The sequence below is a fragment of the Schistocerca serialis genome, chromosome 1, assembly GCF_023864345.2.
Source record: "Schistocerca serialis cubense isolate TAMUIC-IGC-003099 chromosome 1, iqSchSeri2.2, whole genome shotgun sequence".
NCBI classification, from domain to species: Eukaryota; Metazoa; Arthropoda; class Insecta; order Orthoptera; family Acrididae; genus Schistocerca; species Schistocerca serialis.
This window is the reverse complement of record NC_064638.1, coordinates 308265420-308286572: the sequence shown is the minus strand read 5'-3', so window position 1 is coordinate 308286572 and position 21153 is coordinate 308265420. Positions and strand designations below refer to the sequence as shown.

Sequence of the window (21153 nt, the reverse complement as noted above, 5' to 3'; positions counted from 1 at the left end):
CGGGTAGACGCAGAGTGCTTACATTACGCTATTCTTGTCAACATAAATTGCAATAAGCAGTTCAAGAAATCACAAAAAACAGAACACTCCAAGCACCAAGCCAATTAGGGGAGCATCACTGTATGATGTCAAGCTGTGGTTGGTCAGTTGACACATCCACTTATAGAATTACTAATCTTAATGTGGCAAATAGTCTTTTGTTTAACCCCCAAGATGCCTAAGAGGAGTGCAACTATAACAAAAGTGTGAAGTATTCAGGTTAATCTGATAGTATTAAACTTTTATATGCCTTTATGTTCCCTCTTGTACCCAAATCCATAACTTCCACTTTTTTTAGAGGATTAGTTTCTATAAACAGTAATTTGGGTACAAGAAGATACATAAAAGCATACAATGGCTGAATACTAACACATTAACCTGATTACTTCACACTTTTGTTATGGTTGCACTTCTTATGGGGGTCTTTGGGTTAGACAAAAAAACTATTTGCCACAATAAGAATAGTGTTTCTGTAAGTGGATACAACAATTGACAAATTACTGCTCGTCGTCATACAGTCACGCTCACCAAATTGACTTGGTGCTTGGAGTGACTTATGTTTTTTGTGTTTTCTTGAACTGCTTAATACAATTACGTTGACTTGATTAGTGTAATGTAAGCCCTCTGCGTCTACCCGTGTATTTAGTTACAAATGGACATGTCATCGGAAGTCCACTTAATGTCACCAGTGGCTTTGCCATGCACTCTGGAATGCCACTGCCATTTCCCGATAAATGCTGGATGGTAGTGAAAGGGTATTAACAGAGTGTAAGGGGGGTATGGCATGATATCTAGGATAAAATGGTTTTAAATAGTATGTGCAGATGACATGCAAAAATGTTCGTACATGGAGGCCGGACACAAAGGCCTGAAGTTTAAAATTTTATTTCTTGACTTTTTAAACTTTATTTCGGATTTTTAATTTAATTTTATCTTTAGTTGAGAGTCTGTGGGTTGTGCATGCAGCCCACACATAATAGTCTTTTTAGTTTTCAGTTACTGCATTAGATGCTCAAAATAGTGTATGATGATGCCACAGTGAATAAATAGAAAAGACTGCCCACTGCATGATATATAACACAGTGTTTCATACAAGAGTGCTTTATACTGGATATCATATCATTTGAGTGTAATCCATAATTAGATATGCATGTCACACCAGCAGATATGTTAGATCATGATGTTTGAATCTGAAACAATGTTGTGTAGGAGAGCACTTAAGTGCACCTCTAAGTGGATTAGCATGCCTAGTTAGTAAATTATGTCACGTCATGATGTTTGTATCAGGCTTATGGCTTAATCATAGGGGCAGTATATAAAAAAAGGATGTTCATGCATCATGTATGACCAGTAACTCACAATTGTTTGGAATTATGTAAAATGCTTGAGCATGTGTACTTCAGAATTCAATCTCTGTGATCTACAACAACAGGGCTCACAGTAACAGATTTGAACTTTGAATCCAGGACAAGGCTATTTCAATGCTTGATGAGATGTCATGGTTCTGTGCCATGAGACATTGGCTAAGCAGGATGTTTTTAAATGTTTAATGTACTTAAACTACTTACGTATGTAGACTTTTGGAAGACAACTATCTGTTTTAATAACACAAAATTTGTAATGGAACACCAAATGTGATATGTTTAATTGTACTTTATTTTAAAAGTGAATAGTTAATAAAGGTGCTGTGATGCCCCCTGTTTTAATTCGAAGGGTCCATTGGCTGTGGACATGTACTTGAACATCTTATCTTTTGTTCAAATATGTAATATTGGGTGAGGACTTGTGCTTGTACACAAGGTGCAATGCTAGCATCATTGAAATTTTTCTGGTACAGTTGGCTGTATTTAACCCGGCTTTGATGTTGACTGGGTAAGAGGCATGTGTGGACTGTAGCATTCATTCTGCAAGCATTTATAAAGCATGTGTCACCACGTTTATGCTTATTATTAAGACAAGCATTGTCACTGCAGGTATGTTTGTATTCAAATAATTAATTTCTGTTACATTTGAACTTTTTATTGTAATACTACTTTTGTAATCACTGTTCATTGACAACTATGTAGTGCTGTTTGTGGCCCCAGTAGGCCAGGATTGAAAATGAACCTGTAAGGTTCAAAACTAGTCACCTAATATAATATTGCAAATGTTGGCAAAATCATTAATAAACATTTAAAGAAATTTAAAAATGTTAAGAGGTGACTGTTGTACCTCTTCTACTATATGGAATATTAAATACAACAATGCCCTAGTACACCACAGATCAGTTTCAAAGCAACGTTTCATAACCATCTGTTGAAGAGTACCTACAGATTGTATATAATCATTTTATGAAAGAGTCTATGAATGTTTGCCATATAAACATTCCATTCTATAATGTAAGAATATATTGCAAAGCAATTGTGTTCATACTTATACTAGACAAAATTTTAGATGTAGAAACAAAAAAGGGTGGATGATAATAATAACATGTAGGCACAAATATAAGGGTGTGGAGAGGGAGCTCAGTTGGAAGTGGTACTAGAATAGAAACTATAAATGAATATGCATATAATAAGGTGGAGGCTGGGTATTAGGGATGAAGGGTACAAGGAAGAAAAAGGGAGGGGGAAAGCATGGGATGGGGGGTAGAGAGATGTAGCAGAATAGAGTATACAGATACGAGAATAGGGTTGGGGTGAGGTGGTGAAGATGAAAAGGTGGGGTGGAAAATATGGAGGACAAAAAGTTGGGGAACCAGGAGCAGAGGAACAGGCGATATAAGAAAATTAAGTAGGAATTTACAGAATGTAACTTAAAGGGGAGGACAAGTGAGAAAAGGAGACTAAATAGGAAAAGGGTAAAAGGAAGGAACGTGAACCTATAACTTGAATACTTATATAAATGCTAATGTATCAGAGCAGTCATGCAATACAGTTGTATAAGTTCATAAGGAAGATAGTAATTACAAAAGAATAAAACCATATAATAAATGGATATTAAAGCCAGATAGTAAAATAACTGAAGTCCAACAGGGAAATCCTACAACTGATGTAAAAACACGTGGAAAGATTGGAAACTGTGATAAATATAACAATCTCTTCAATTCAAAACGGTAGAGTGGAAAATTTAATATATACAGAAATCTCTTCACGTCATAGTATGGATCATACCAAGAACAGGTAGTAAAACAACTCAAGTCGATCCAAGAGAATGTACAATAGATGTACAATCATAACAAAAGGAAGTGTCTGCCATGAATGGGAACTACAGTAAATACAGAAATCTCTTGATGTCATACTGTTAAAGAAGACCTAATAAATACAGCAATCTTATCATGCTGTGGCTAAACTAAACCAAGTAGTGAAGTAACACATGTAAAACTCGAAAAAAGTTCTGAAGATGTAAAGTCATTGCAAAGAGAAATGATTGCCAAAGAATGGAGCAATTATGTTAGTCTTTCAAGTCATAATGTGGCCAATGTTACAGCTTGGTGAAAATGAATCATGTCACACCATTAGTATGTACCATACAGATAAATGTCATGCTATGACAAGAGCTATCAACAATAATTTTATGTGTAATGTTATTACAGAGGTGGTAAATATATCATCAGATACAGTAATAAGCAACATCATATGTTATCTAATATTGGTGATGTGAAATACAAAGCGTACATAGTTATACAGATTAATAAAATAAAAGTGGAAGTGCACTGCACATGAAAATGTGGCAGTTGTAAATTATATAAGAGTGACAAAGGTGTTGATGTGGTGGGGGGTTTGTGGTCACAAAGCACAAAGGCACAGGATACAGACCCCATGAGCTATACCATTGCAATCTCTGCTGAAAATTTGAATGTATCTATATTTCAACCAAACAGTTAAAGGTAGTACTTACAGTTTAACATAAAACATGACCCTTGATACTGTTTGGGATTTTGGGTGTACCCAAGGTCTTGTCAGAGATGAAGTGCTCACCATTTTCAACCTTACAAGAAAAACATCCAAAATTATTGAAAATCATCCTCTAGCCAGTAATTCTCTGAACACTCAATATCACATAGGCTTTGCAAAACACAACCACATACTCACCAAGAATTCAACAACCTCTCATTGAGCCAGGAGATGAACAATATCTTGCTAAGAAACTCCTACCCCCAACTCCTACTCCATCAACTACTCAACTTATGCAATATCTTAGTCTGTTCTTATACTGTTGGTGTTACTGTAATTTTCAGCTGTTGTAGAAATATTTTTAACCCCTTTGTCTAAATAAAGCACATTAGATTCCAAAAGTATTTACAAATCACTGAAAAATTATTCACTGAGATGAAAAATGTTCTTGGATTTGCTGATGTGAATGGAATGGAGCTAGAGTGATGAGAAATAATACAACATTCTTGGCTGAGAACATCTTAGAAGATTGATCCTGAGTTTTTGTGGAGGGAGTATGGGTGACAGGGAATTGCATGGACTTGGCAGAGACGTGACAGAATAGGACTGCATTGTGGAGGGTGGATCCCAAGAAGATGACGCACCAGACACACACGCACACACACACACACACACACACACACACACACACACACACACACACACACACACACACACTATTTTATCAAAAGTATCCGGACACCCCCAAAAATGTACGTTTTTCGTATTAGGTGCATTGTGCTGCGACATACTGACATGTACTCCATATCAGTGACCTCAGTAGTCATTAGACATCGTGAGAGAGCAGAATGAGGCACTCCGCAGAACTCACGGACTTCAAACGTGGTCAGGTGATTGGGTGTCACTTGTGTCATACGCCTGTACGCGAGATTTCCACACTCCTAAGCATCCCTAGATCCACTGTTTCTGATGTGATAGTGAAGTGGAAACGTGAAGGGACATGTACATGTACATCTGCATGTATTCTCCGCTAGCCACAAAGCGATGTGTGGCAGAGGGCACTATTCACACCAAAGTCATATTCCCCCACCACACACACACACACCCCTCCCACCCCCCCACCCCCCCCCCCCCCCTCCGTTCCCCTCGCTGATCACATGAGGGAAAAATGACTGTTTGAACACCTCAGTACAAGCTCTAATTTCCGTTATCTTTAAATGGTGATCATTGCGCAATTTGAAAGTTGGTGGTAATAATATATGCTCTACATCCTCGGCGAAGATCGGATTTTGGAATTTAGTGAGCAGCCCCTTCCATTTAGCGTGTCATCTGTTTGCAAGTGTGTCCCACTTCATAGTTTCTATGAGATTTGTAATGCTCTCACGATGGCTAAATGTACTAGTCACGAACCTTGCCATTCTTCTGTGGACCTTCTCAATCTCTTGAATCAGACACAACTGGTGAGGGTCCCATACAGATGAACAATACTCTAAGACTGGACAAACTAACGTATTGTAAGCAATTTCCTTTGTTGAAGGACTGTATCGCTTCAGGATTCTGCCAATAAACCACAATCTTGAGTTAGCCTTGCCTGTTACTTGTGTAATCTGATCATTCCATTTGAGATCATTTCGAATAGTCACACCCAGATACTTGACAGATGTTACTGCTTCCAAAGACTGGGCATTTATTTTATACTTGTACATTAATGGGGATTTTCCCTTTCTTATACGCAGTAGGTTACACTTACTAATATTGAGAGATAACTGCCAGTCATTAGACCATTCATTTATTTTCTGCAGATTCTGATTGATTTGTTCACAACTTTTGTGTGATACTACTTTCCTGTAGACTCCAGAATCATCTGCAAACAGTCTAATGCTGCTGTCAATACCATCAACCAGATTGTTAATATAAATTGAAAAAGCGGTGGATTTATTACGCTACCCTGAGCCACACCTGATGTTACGCTTGTTATTGTTGAAGTCTCCCCATTCAAGATGACATACTCCTTATTGTCTGTTAGAAAACTTTCTATCCGACTGCATATGTCATTGGATAGACCGCAAGCATGCACTTTTTGGAGCAAGCAACAGTGCAGAACTGAGTCGAATGACTTTCGAAAGTCGAGGAATATGGCATCAACCTGGGAGCCGGTATCTAAAGCCTGTTGTATATCGTGTTGTATATCTCGCATGACCACTGATTCCTAAAACCGTGCTGGTTTCTGCAGATGAGCTTCTCAGAGTCTAGAAAGGTCATTATGTCTGAACACAAAATATGTTCCATGATTCTACAACAAATTGATGTCAATGAAATGGGCCCGTAATTATGTGCATCCAATTTTCTACCCTGTTTATAGATTGCTATGACCTGGGCCTTCTTCCAGCCCTGTGGAACTTTCCACTTTTCCAATGATCTCTGGTAGATGATGGATAAGAATGGTGTTATATTTGTAACATAGTCAACATAAAATCTTACGGGGATACTGTCTGGGCCAGTTACCTTCCTGTCTTACAATCCCAGATATACTAAACACTATGTCAGCCATCCTTGCATTTGTTCAACAATTGAAAGTGGGAATGGTGTTGCATTGCTCTACCGTAAACAAGTTTTTGAAAGCTAGGTTTAGAATTTCGACCTTCTGTTTATCATCATCCATTACATTACCTGTAGTTTCAGCAAGAGAAGGTACTGAATCATTTGTAGTGTTCATAGATTTTATCTACAACCAAAATTTTTTGGGGTATTTTTAGAATCTGCAGATAAAATATTGCTTTCAAATTTGTTAAAAGAATCTCTCATTGATCTTTTGACAGCTGCTTTCATTTCACATAATTTCTGTTTGGCAGCAGAGCAGTGACTACATTTGAAATGACTGTGTGGAATTCTTTGCTTTCTCAGCAACTTCCTAATATGTTTGTTGAACCAGGGTGGATCCTTTCCCTTCCCCATATTTTTGCTAGGCACATTTTTTTCTAGCACGTGAGGGACAATACCTTTAAATTCCAACAAAGATGCTCAATGTCTTTGAGTCCCACGGTGAATGCTTGGAGCTCCCAGTCAATGGATGTCAGATTAAAGTCATTACTTATAACTAATGGACAATTTGGGTTTATTTCCTATGTACTCAAGACTTTCCTGAAACATTCGACATTTGTTCTGATTGATGGTGGTCTATAAAAACATCCTAATACAATGGTCACACCTTGTCTGATTGACAGCTTTATCCAGACTATTTTACAGTCCAACTCAGTATCGATCTCGAAAGCATTTAAACAGCTTTTAACTGCAATGGACACACCACCTCACATAGCACCAGTCCTATCCTTCCTAAACATTGTCCAATCCGAGTTCAAAATTTCACTCTTTTTATGTCAGGTTTTAACCAGCTTTTGGTACCTAATACAATATTGGAATTACTATTGTTTATTTTGGAGAGTAACTTGGCAATCCTGCTAAAGACACTTCAACAATTTACTAACATGAAATTTAGCATATTTAAGTCCTTTGGAATGACCTGTTTAGGTGAACTAACAATTTTTACAGTTGGCACACCCACATCAGTGTCATGAACTGGTAATTTTTCAGGCCAATGGTTTGTTTCCCATGGGGAGGAACCTAATCTAAAAAAAAAAACCATGTGCATGCCACAAGCACTGTTCTACCCATGTAGCTGCTTCCTGTGTGTAGTGCACCCCTCATGTATTGAGGGGCGAGCACAAAAGCGTGCAGGCCGACCTCGTCTGTTGACTGACAGAGACCGCCAACAGTTGAATAGGATTGTAATGTGTTATAGGCACGCGTATATCCAGACGATCACACAAGAACTCAAAACTGCATCAGAGTCCACAGCAGGTAGTATGACAGTTAGGCGGGAGGTGAGAAAACTTGGATATCATGGTCGAGCAGCTGCTCATAAATCAAACATCAAGCTGTAAATGACAAACAACGCCTCGCTCAGTGTAAGGAGCATAAGCATTGGATGATTGAACAGTGGAAAAATGTTGTATGGAGTGATGAATCACGGTACACAGTGTGGTGATCCAATGGCAGGGTGTGGGTATGGTGAATGCCCGGTGAACGTCATCTGCCAGTGTGTGTAGTGCCTACAGTAAAATTTGGAGACGGTGGTGTCATGGTGTGGTTGTGTTTTTCATGGATGGGGCTTGCACTCCTTGTTGTTTTGTATGGCATTATCACAGCTTAGGCTTACATTGATGTTTTAAGCACCTTCTTGCTTCCCACTGTTGAACAGCAATTCGGGGATGACGATTGCATCTTTCAACACGGTCAAGCACCTGTTTCTTTTTTTTCTTAATTTATAGAGGAATTTTTAGATATAAATTAAGAAAAAAAAGAAAAAAATATTTAAAAAATAAAAAAAAATAAAAATAAAAAATAAAGAAAAACGAAAAACACAAAAAAATAAAGTTGTTATATTAACTTAAGTATGTTGTTAAATTAACCTAATTATGTCATGTATTGGAAAATTTGACTTGTTCCACATCATTACGAAATATCGTATTCATGATCCATGGAACTAGTATTAATCTAATCTAATCTAATCTAATCTGTTAATGCATGCCCTATGGTGGAGTGGTTACACAACAATAACATCCCTGTAATGGACTGGCCTGCACGAGTCCTGATCTGAATCCTATAGAACATCTTTGCAAAGTTTTGGATTGCCGACTTTTGCCAGGCCTCACCGACTGACATCAATACCTCTCCTCAGTGCAGAACTCCATGAAGAATGGACTACCATTCCCCAGTAAACCTTTCAGCACCTGATTGAACATATGCCTGCGAGAGTGGAGGATGTCATCAAGACTAACGGTGGGCCAACACCTTATTGAATTCCAACATTACTGATGGAGGGTGCCATGAACTTGTTAGTCATTTTCAGCCAGGTGTCCAGATACTTTTGATAACGTGTGTGTGTGTGTGGGGGGGGGGGTGTTTTGTTAAATTAAATAACAACATATTCAATTCACGTTGAAACGAACCTCCACCATTCTATGTCAATGATCCCGCAAATGCCGTCCAAATATAAAATGCATGAAAGAACCACTAGATTTGTTGTACTGACAGTCAGTGGATTGTGTTCACTGGTGCACGACACTGCAGACTACAATTGTCCATCCACACTGATTGCACTGCTCTGTGCATCTTCAAGACATATTTTGTGGACTTGCCTTGTCTCTGATTACTGTGCATTGCTTTGTTGTGAATGATACAGTGCATTTAAAAATTTCTTTTGTAAGAAGCCTCTTCACCATAATCATTTCAAATGCATTTCATTTAGCTAAGAATGACTAGGCTCTATATAACTAATTGTGAAGTATTGTGTCTCTCTTTTTGGAACAGTGGTGAAATTAACTCGTACTGAAAATTTAGAAGCTTACTAAAGTGCCTCAACTGCCAAAAGGAACATAATTTGATTTATGAATAAATCTCATTCTCTCATTTCTTCAGGGTGATTGTAATGGGTGGTGGCAAAGTTCTTGAACTGGATTCTCCAGACGCTTTGCTAAAAGATGAGAAATCCCATTTCTATCAGTTAGTTGGCCCACAACTGCAGATGCGTTTTTCTTGAAGAATGCATGATACTGCCTAAATGGGCATCACATGAAGGAAGAGAAAATGGAACAGGAGTCATTACATCCTTTCATGTCATGTCTCTAGTTGTGCCTTGAAAATGTAAAGTGTAAGACATTGTGTGAAATCACAAATTCAACTGTGCAAATTAATGTGCATACCAAAGTTTTGTATGATACTGATTTTTAGTGTATAATATACTTAAACTAGATTTGTGAATGGTATTCATTATGATCTCATTGAAGTAGATACAAAGACAGGGAATGCTTGTAACCTTATTTATATACATAATATACATATATAATGTAAATGTTTCAGTGTTAAATTGTTAAAACAAATACTAGATATATGAAACAATGTGTCGGGTGAATTAAAAAGAAACAGTGTTTATCATATTGAATATGTTCCTGATTGCAGTTTTTTTATAATGAAATTATAACTCATAAAAATGTCTGTGACGTGATAATGAGGACAATGCCTCAACTTATTCAGTTGCAAAATTCATTTATCCCATGGATGTTTGAACTGTGTTTCAATAAAATTTTATTTTACTAATTGTCTTGCTTTTTATTTATATTTCATGGCCGTCTTTCAAACACTCTGACCAATTATACAAAGGTTTACACAAGGAATTGTTGTTATTCAATAATACTGCCTCAAGCTTTGCTGCATGCCTTCTGGAGTAGTGACCAAGAACTACTGGCTGGCATACTGTGGGTCACCAGTTCAAACTTCATCATCAGGAAATACTTGTTATTTAGCATTTATCATTTCTGGAAGGTCCAGGAAATTTCTTGTGTTCGTAAAGCTGACATATTTTAGAATTCCAATATTTGTATAAATAATGGCACCCCCTGTCCAGGAGTTCAGTTCTGTTTCGGATGTACATTGGTGTCAATAATAAACATGCTTACACTGCTAAGTGTTATACTTCACAGAAGACGTAGTCTTTGGATTTGAACTTGATTGTGGTTATGACATGACAGAACAATGCAATTCAATAATAATTCAATAATGCAATGGTTATCCAGAAGATTATTAGAATTTATTATTGTGTAAAGGATATTTTGCTCTTCTGTCTGCCCAATATTTCTTCATTTTTCAGATATTTCCTGTGTGTCTTGTGATATAAACTTCATTTTTATAACATTTATAGTTGTGTAATTTACTGTAACTGTTTATTACTTATTTAAACTGACATCATTTTGAAAATATATGCACTATTTTGCACTCAGGAAAGATAATGGATCCACCAGAGAATGAAGCACACTTTTTGGGAAAAGTGTACCACCACTGTAACTAATCTTCCTTACTACCCTATCACAACTGATTTTCGCTCCCTTATTGATAATATTTTTCCCTTCTATTGAGCTTCAGTGTAAAGAGGATACTACAATAATTTTAATATAAGATTCCACCAATATAAGATAAAACCTGCTTGTGTGTGCATTTGATCCATTTGTACATTCTGTGTATTCCCTGTATCAACAAGTTTAATCTGCTCATGTCAGTTTCTCCATAGTTTTTGATCAATTAATGTTGACAGACTACACAATTAAAAATGGTGCTTTGTTTTACAGCACTTTTTTAAGCTGATAGTGTCTCCATACTTCACTCAAATCAGTGCACATCACTCTAACATGTTCAGTAGGTTTCAAAGGCATAATGTCAACCTGCATCCAGAGCAGACTGACTTTTCTACTCGTCACCAAAGAGGACATCACTTGATAAAATGTTTCAAATTGTGGTTACAGCAAAGATAACCACTTACCATATTGTTGAGGCAATAATAAATAAAAAAAACACAAACATTGCTGAGCTTTTCGAAAAAATTCTTGGTCAGAGACAACTAATGCAAAACACACACAAACACATACACCTATTCCTGCCTGACTACACTGTCCCAGCACTGCATCTCGGCTGAGTAATTGTTTTCTTTATGTTTTTTTGCTAAAATACGCAGTGGATATGTCTACTTGCTACACTACATTATTACCACTGGGTCAAAATTGGCCCATAAATGCCAAATAAAGCATTTTTATAAGACAACAGCTTCAGTGGATCCATGGCTACGTTCACATGTGAAAACATATACATGACAACAGGAAGGTTATGAAAAGGCCAGTTCTACAAACAAACAAATCAATTTAGCTGCTGTGGAAATTGACCACTACAAGAAGTTTGCTAAACAACTCATTGTATTAATGCATCTTAAATACTTACACTCATTAATGTTAAGTAGAAGAATATTGAATATCAGGTAGACTGGTAACATAAGTAATAAGGAGGCTTTCCACAAAATCAGTGAAGACAGAACATGTGGAAAATACTGACAAGAGGAAGGGCAAGATGACAGGACATGTGTCAAGACATCAGAGAATAACTTCCATGCTACTTGAGGAAGCTGTTGAGGCTAAATAAAAACTGTAGGGTATGACAGAGATTGGAGTACATCCAACAAATAATTGAGCATGTAGGGTTCAAGTGCTACTCTGAGATGAAGAGGTGACCACAAGAGAGGAACTTGTGCTGAGCCACATTGAAACAGTAAGAAGATTGATGACAGAAAAAAAAGTCTCAAGATGTAACTTAGAAAGTAGTGACTGCCCAGCAGTTCTTAGGATAATTTGTTGTGTCCACCCATAGTTTTCTTGTAGGCACCTTCTTAAGGAGTTTGTCATCTAACCACATCTTCACCAAATGTATAGTCACAAATAATCATAATTTGAAGCTCTTTCTTTGAGTCATGAGTCCTCTGACTGTTTTGATGAGGCCTGTCATGAATTCCTCTCCTGTGCCAACCTTTTCATCTCAGAGTAGCACTTGTGACCTATGTCCTTAATATTTACTAGCTGTATCCCAATCTCTGTCTTTCTCTACAGTTTTTACCCTCCACAATTCCCTTAGTACTATGAAAAGTTATTCCCTGATGTCTTAACAGATGTCCTATGATCTTGTCTCTTCTTCTTGTCAGTGTTTCCCTTATATTCCATTCATCTCCAGTTCTGCAAGAACCTCCTCATTGCTTACATTAGTCAGTCCACCTAATTTTCATCATTCTTCTGTAGCAATTCATCTCAAATGGTTTGTTTCTCTTCTGTTCCAGTTTTCCCACAGTCCATGTCTCACTGCATTTCAATGCTGTGCTCCAAACATAGATTCTCAGACATTTCTTCCTCAAATAGATCTACGTTTGATGCTATTAGACCTCTCTTGAGGTTGTGCCATTGCTAGTGTGCTTTTTATTTCCTCCTTGCTCCACCCACCATGGGTTTTTAGCTGCTTATGTAACAGAATTCCTTAATACCATCTACTTCGTGATCATTAATTATGTTGTTAAGTTTCTTGCTATTTTCATTTCTGCTACTTCCCATTGCTTTTGTATTTCTTCGATTTACTCTCAGTCCACATTCTTTACTTGTTAGAGTGTTCACGCTATTCAACAGATCGTGTAAATCTTCTTCACCTTCACTGAGAATAGCAATGTTATCAGCAAATGATATCACTGATATCCTTTCACCTTGAATTTTAATTCCAGTCTTGAACCTTTCTTTTATTCCCATCATTATGTCTTCAAAGTAGAGATTGAACAACAGGGCTGAAAGGCTACATCCTGTCTTATAGCCTTTTTAATCCCAGCACTTCATTCTTGGTGTTCCACTGTTATTGTTGCCTCTTGGTTCTTGTACATATTGTATATTACCCCTCTTTCTTTATAGCCTACCGCTATTTTTCTCAGGATGTTGAACAACTTGCACCATTTTTCACTGTCGAATGCTATTTTTCCAGGTCAACAGATTCTATGACATGTTTGAATTTTCTTCAGTCTTGCTTCCATTATAAACTGCATCAGAACTGTGTCTTGTGTACCTTTACCTTTCCTAAACCCAAACTGATTGTCATTTAACACATTCTCAGTTTTCTTTTCCATTCTTCTGTTTTTTATTCTTGTCAGCAACTTGTATTCATGACCTATTAAGCTGATTATCTGATAATTCTGGCACTTATGAGCTCTTGCAATCTTGGGAATTGTATGGATGATGTTCTTACAAAAGTATGATGGTACATCCCCAGTCTTATACATTCTTCAAACCAGCATGAATAACTGTTTTGTTGCTGCTGGTAATCTACCCCCTCCTTCCTATTTCCACCTATAGTCCACATTACACAATGTCTTTTATGGAGATCTGAGAGGAGTGAAGATTGCAATGAACTTTCTAGTTTACTTAGCTTGCCATGGTGAGTTGGCTCCAATTGTTCTTGTCTAGGGGTCTGATTCTTGAAGCTGAAAAAGTCACATCAGGTCCTGATGGTTGGTTTAATCTAAATAAATCTAAAGATTGTTGTTTCGGAATTTTTTTATGCAAATGTATTGTCTAACTGTTTAGTAGATAATACAGTATTTCGATTTTTCACATTAACAAAACCAAAATTACATTGTTTGCACAAAAATACATCCAATCACATCAGAGGCATGCTTACAACTCCCACACTCTGTGGTAATAACAATATTCCAATGTGTTTACAATTTTTCTTAACAAACGAATTTCTGCTAGTTTCTTTTAGATTATTAATTTGGATTATTATTTCATAAATGAATCCAGAAATAAACATAGTAAACAGTACAGGATTGTGTAATTAATAATAGAAATTTTAAGTGTGCCAATAATTCGCAGTTTCAAATGCTTCTAAAAAAAATAATTGTAACTGTACATTCAGAACTAGTACTTGCCAATTATAACATTAAAACTAAAATATTTTATAAAATAATTCCTTTTCTTAAATTTTAGCTTGAAACATAACATAGTGTTTAAAAAACTATATGAAAGTTTTCAGAAAAGCAACTGAGATAATATTGACCTGTCCAAAATTCGAAAAATAATACTGATCTCGACAACTACTGTTGAAGAAAGGTACTGCTAGAGGAGGATGTCCTGTTACACAATTCCTCCAATGATTTTAGAAATTCTGATTGAATGTTATTTATCCCTTCTCTCTTATTTGATTTCAAGTCTACCAAAGCTCTTCTAAATTATTATTCTAATACTGGATCCTGTATCTCTTCTCTATATCCTCATGTTTCTTCTTCTTGTCACGCCATCAGATAAGTCCTCCCCCTCATAAAGGCTCTCAATGTACTCTTTCTATCTACCCCCTCGCTCCTTTGCATTTAACAGAGGAATGGAATTTCCATTGCACTCTTCTTGTTACCACCCTTGCTTTTAATTTCACCAAAGATTGTTTGGACTTTTCTACATGCTGAGTTAGTCCTTTAAAAAATCATTTATTTTTCGATTTCTTCACATTTTATATGCAGTCATTTGTCCTTAGCTTTGCTACACTTCCTATTTATTTCACTCCTGAGAGGCGTTTATTTCTGTATTCCTGATTTGCTTGAACATTGTAGAACTTCCTTCTTTCATCAATGAGCTGAAGTATTTCTTCCATTACCCATGGTTTCTTTACAGTTACCTTCCTCATAAGTACATTTTTATCTCCATCTTCTGTGATTGGCCTTTTCAGTGATGTCAATCCCTCTTCAGCTGAACTGTCTACTGAGCTATTCATTTACAAATTGTGATCTGATTCTATATCTGTCCCTGGGTATGCCTTACAATTCATTATCTGATTTCAAAATATCTGTCTGCTAGTGTAATCTAATTGAAATCTTCCTGTATCTCCCAGCCTTTTTCACATATATTTCCCCCTCTTGTGACTTTTGAACATACTGAATTATCCATTCAGTGTCCTCATATACTTCCTCCATCTCTTCATCTTCTGCTTGAATGTCAGCATGTATACCTGAACTATTGTTGTCGGTGTTGATTTGCTGTAGATTCCAATGAGAACAATGCTGTCACTAAACTGTTCACAGAAACTCATTCTCTGTCCAGCCTTCCTATCCATAATGAATTCTACTCCCTTTATACAATATTCTGCTGCTGATGATATTACCCTATACTTGTCTGACCAGAAATCATTGTCTTCTTTCCATTTCACTTCGCTGCTGATACCCATTTTATCTGGATTGAGCATTAGCATTTCCCTTTTCAGATTTTCTAGCTTCCTTACCACCCTCAGACTTCTGATATTCCATGCCCCACCTCAGATAACATTACTCCTATCTTGGTTATTCAATCTTTTTATCAAGCTCTCCCTTAGCAGTTCCATTCCTGAGATTCGAATGAGAGTTAAGTCTGAAATCTTTTGCCAGTGGAGAGATAATCTTGACACTTTTCCAATTACAGGTCGCTTATCCAGAGAATACACATAATGTGTCTTTTATGCACTGGTTTACATTGCCTTCTCCATCCTCATGCCATTGATCATTGTCGATGGTTCCAGCTTTTAGGAGCTGTTTCCCACCCCAAAGGCAAGAGAGTGCCATGAACTTCTGTCTGCTCCTCCGCTCTCTTTGACAAGGCCATTGGCTGAATGAGGGTGACTTCTTATGCTGGAAGTTAGCAACCACTGTTGCTGATAACTTTTATTCAAAATTTACGCAGCGGCAGGTTTCAAACCCAGGACTGAGGATGTTTTGATTACTAATCAAAGACGCTACCCCTAGCCCACAGGTCTATAGCTAGTCACATTCTCTATGTTGTGAGTAGCAATATTCTATTTCATTTTTATGATTTGAGATTACAAAATTAGGAAGGAAAACGGCCTTCATTGCCCAATACTGAAGCTGACAGTAACAAGCTCATTTTACAGTTTTATAGCCAGAAAAATCATTTCTCAATGATATAAAATGCCTGAAATATATACAAAGAAACTGATGGGCTTAGCTCAGTATGGCAGGCAGCCACACAAAACCGACAACAATAAATAAAACCTACCATTCAAAAATTCTTTTTTTCATCAGTGACATCTGTCTGTTTATATTCACATTTATGTAAGGGATTCTCCTTTCAACCAACATAAAATTTCTGACAAGTTACCAAAGCAATTAAGTTGTATGTTCTGGACACCTCCTTAGATTGTATTAATTAATTTTCATTAAAAAGAATTGTATATGTGGTAAAAAAATATTTTTACTTTTGTTGTTAAATTTAATTATATTCTTATTAAGCTTATCCATTATGGGTGCTTTAGAACCCGTGACTGTTAATTGAATCTAACTACATAAAACTGCAACCAGTCACATTTTTTAATAGTCATTAATTATTCCATGAACCAGTTTTTGAACCTTTTCAGATTCATCTTCAGATGGTTTTCTGGAAGTTACATCACCATTTCTAGCATAATGCTGGGTGCTGGCTTGCAACAGTATGGGCTTTTTTCTGTTAGTGTCCACCTGTCTGCTTCCATTTTGGTGGCCAGTTGGTACATCATTTCACACCCTTAGACATGATCTGTGTGCATGTAACTTCCAGAAAACCATGTGCAGGTGAACCTAAAAGGATTCGAAAACTGGTTCATGTTGTTGTTGTTGTGGTCTTCAGTCCTGAGACTGGTTTGATGCAGCTCTCCATGCTACTCTATCCTGTGCAAGCTTCTTCATCTCCCAGTACCTACTGCAACCTACATCCTTCTGAATCTGCTTAGTGTATTCATCTCTTGGTCTCCCTCTACAATTTTTACCCTCCACGCTGCCCTCCAATACTAAATTGGTGATCCCTTGATGCCTCTGAACATGTCCTACCAACCGATCCCTTCTTCTGGTCAAGTTGTGCCACAAACTTCTCTTCTCCCCAATCCTATTCAATACTTCCTCATTAGTTATGTGATCTACCCATCTAATCTTCAGCATTCAACTGGTTCATGGAATAATAAATAACTATTCAAAAAAGTGACTGGTTGCAGTTTTATGTATTTACATTACAATAATTATATTCTACTAGCAACTTAACACCAAACACTAATATGTCCAATTTTACTAAAATTAAAACCTCTCTGTTGTTTAATAATCCGTAAATAGTGCATGTTGAACTTTTAAATACATTTGTCTTCAGATTTGTTGTTATCTTGCATTTCTGAAATGCTTCACCCATGAAATAATTTTCTCTGTGGACAGCACTGGCTCACCTCTTTCGACTCTGTCAGCATTACCATTGTTCTTTTGCTGAAATCTTAGATTCTTCAAGCAATTTTCTGATTTATAGAAAGGAATATAAAATGCTTATTCCTTTAACAAATACTTGTATTCCATCTCACTGTACAATCATTTGTTGTATTTCAATATTTATCAACAGAGAAACATCACTTGTATATACAGCTTGAGGTTTTACATAACTAATGAAATTTTTAGTCAACTTGTGTTCTGCTGAGACATCATTCAGGATCGTCACGGTGCATGCATTTTCTCAGTGGGGCACTGCCGTACTCCAGACCAGAACATCACCTCATGGAAGTTATGCAAACCGCACCCAGTACTGCAAATTGTGGTAATACTGCAGAGAAACAAGGCATACATCCATGTCAGTATTACATCAAAATAGATGACAAAAAAAATGAGAAACAGGTTTCAGTCTTTAACTATTATACTATTACAAGGTTGCAACTATTGTGACCAATGGTCGTTATCTAGGTTGATGTAGGTTTTACATAGAGTGATACACCATGTTTAGAACTTCTCCCCTGACCCATGGACTGAAGTGGTCCAAATGTGACAGAAAATTTCCTTGCCCTGAAAGGACTGACATAGGGGAACTTATAACGCTCAAGCTCTAACATTTATGGAGATACAGACACAAGTTATTTTTAAGCCCCTACCTTATGGACTGCCCTGCATAACAGGTGTGTTGTATAGGAATAGTGTCAACCTGCCTTATTGACCTGCTTTGTAGGGCAGCCTACACATCAGGTGCAAGAAGTGGTTTTTCAGCCTTGATGTGTAAGCTGCCCAGCACAACAGACATCTTGGATTAGAGTATTATCTGCCTGCTTTATTGACATGCTTTGTAAGACAGCCTACATATCATGAGGAAACAAAGCATTTTGCCCTTGGCATATACACATATTGTGGGAGTAGCACCAACCTGCTTTATCAAACTCACTTCCAGGGGCTAAGCACATAAATGAGGGTGTTTGGTGTGGGGGCGATGTTGAGATTGGTAGAGGAGGAGATGGAGAGAGCAGGAGGGGATTGATAGGGGAGACAAGGGGGGCAGTAGGGGATCAATAGGGAGAGAGGGGGCAGGATGGGATGTGCAGAGAGGGAAAAGGAGATGGACTGAGAGGTGGGAGGAGAAGATGGACAGATAGGAGAGGTGGAATTGATAAGCAGAGAGGGGGGAAAGGGGGGGGGGAGATGCAGGAGACTGGTTGAAGGTGTGAGGGAAGAGGGGGAGAGGGAGAGAAAATAGTGGGAGTACAAGGTGGACAGAAGTGGATGAGCGAGAAAGAGATGCACATGGAGAGGGGGAGGAAGTAAATGTGTGATATGTATCAGACACACAAGTCAGAAGATGTTAGAGAGAGAGAGAGAGAGAGAATGCTTTTTAAGCCCCTTCCATATAGGCTACCATGCTCGATGCACCCGTTTTGTGGATATGCTGTTGCCATGTCTTACCCACCTGCTTGGCAAAGCAGGCTTTTCAGCTCCCAATGAACAGGCTGTCCTGCATGATGATAATGTTGTGTTAGAGCAGTATGGGCCTGCTTTAAAGATAGTTTTTGGAAGGGCTATAAATGTGGATAGGAACTCTGGTGGAAGGTTGATCTGGATAAATGATGGGATGGTCAGAGAGAGGTAGTGGGAGGGGATGGTTGGGAACAGAAGGGTTGAGGAAGGGATGGACAAATAATGTGTGTGTGTGTGTGTGGGGGGGGGGGGGGGGGTGGATCACAAACAGAGGGAGTGGATGTAACGAACTGACAGAGAGGAGTGATGAGGAGATGGACAGAGAAAGGGGGATGGGGAAATGGGTGGAGAAACAAAGGCCTAGACTAGCATTGATGGGGAGGAGGTGATGGGCAGAGAGGAGGGAAGAAAAAGATGGGTGCATTATATGTGACATATATGTTGGCTGTTTATATAAGTAAACCTCATAACTCCATTTTGTTAAATGCTACAGAAGAAGCAACCTGTGTAAGTATATAGTATAAGTTATTGGCAGGTTAGAGAAATTCATGCACTTGCAAACAAGAGATTTATAGGTTACTGGCTGAGCTTCCACAGACAGATGGAGTTGTGATATTTTCCTTGCATATCATTGACATAAGTGCGCGCACACACACACACACACACACACACACACACACACACACACGGTCTCTCTCCTATGGGTTGCCAGGCCCATTTGCTCTCGTGTTTCAACAGATATTTGCAATTTCTTTTTTGCAACATGTAGCTAGAGTCACTCCAAAGAAATTCTGCTCATCACCTCTTTCATAGGATGACCAGTGGCAATAGAAAGTGTCATTTTGTTTGCCTATTACAAAGTAAATTATTTTTAAAGTTGAATTTCACATGCCTATTTGATAGAGTCATCCAAATTAGTGTAGTGCATTATTTGTTTTATCAATATGTATTAACAGGAACAGTAAAACTTGAGCCCCCTGCGGATCCGGAAGTGGCCCGAGGCATTCCTGCCTCTCATAAGAGTCGACTAAAATGGGTCTTACACAGTTCGGCCCTGTAAGTTCAGGTCCCATTTTATGGTTTGACCTGCTACTTTCCAAATTCTACAGAAGTACGGGTCATAAGAGGAAGGATGCCTTACATGGTGCACGAGTTATCCATAGTGCCTGTAGATTCGATCTCCTGAACCTCATGTCATGGCTTTGCATCTCCACCTGTAATTCAACTATTTGGGAAAGGACACTTTCTGGGGTATTTCATCTTCTTCCGTTGTCTCCTGTCCTCTTTTGCCCCCATGACAGTAACAGATTTCTCTGCACCCAATATCCAGCACAGTAGCCAGCCCGTTGTGGTGGGACCATCATGTATCCATTTGGTGGTAACCCCTGACGACACAGCGATCGCATTGCTGAAGCCTGAGCTGTAAACTCCCCATGTATGCCACATTGTAGATGTCTGTCTTCCTGGGGCATCAGGACTCGCAGCAACGGCCATCATGCCAGGTATCCTTTGCTGTGGCTGGGTGGCGTCTGTGGGGAGAGCCCCTGATTGGAGTGGGTGTCATCAGGGCAGATGACCCGCAATGAAGCGGACTAAGTCATCTCTTGCTGGTGACCGTACGGCTCCAGCAGTCTCTAAGAAGGGCAAGATCGAGTACAATGCTGACAGATATGACCGTAAATCATTTCCCTCCCTCGCTACACGATGGGAGGAACGCAGGGATACAGAAAAAAGAGAGTTATATTCACCTTGGTATTTAGTCTGTAGCAGAATGGACAAGGCTCCTTTCTACCTACAAAGCCTCAGTTTTTTGTTGAACATTGTGAGGATAATTTTGGGAAGTGACAGCGCTGTCCAAGATGAGAAGTATTGCAGTCTTGATTCAGACAGCATCTCCAGCCCAATCTCAGGTGTTACTCACTTCTGACTGGCTGGGTGATATTCCTGTTTCCGTCACTCCCCCTAAAAGCCTCCTCAACATGGTCTAGGGGATTCCATCATGACCTCCTCTTGCAGTCTGATGATGAGCACCATGTCAATCTAGAATGGCGGGGTGTTCATTTCATCTGGCATGTTTACAGGGGACCCAAAGACAACAGGGTTGCTACCGGT

At 38.3% G+C, this 21153-nt stretch overlaps 1 protein-coding gene across 4 annotated transcripts in view; it reads left to right on the top strand.

Moving 5' to 3' along the window:
- LOC126469267 (ATP-binding cassette sub-family C member 10) overlaps positions 1-10071 on the top strand; it is a 392679-nt gene extending 382608 nt beyond the window's left edge. For all 4 annotated transcript variants that reach the window (XM_050096621.1, XM_050096622.1, XM_050096619.1 and 1 more), the window contains one exon: positions 9393-10071. In XM_050096621.1, the coding sequence (XP_049952578.1) occupies positions 9393-9513 (121 nt within the window). In that variant the 3' untranslated portion in view covers positions 9514-10071. The remainder of the gene's footprint in view (positions 1-9392) is intronic.
- Positions 10072-21153: the final 11082 nt, after the last annotated feature.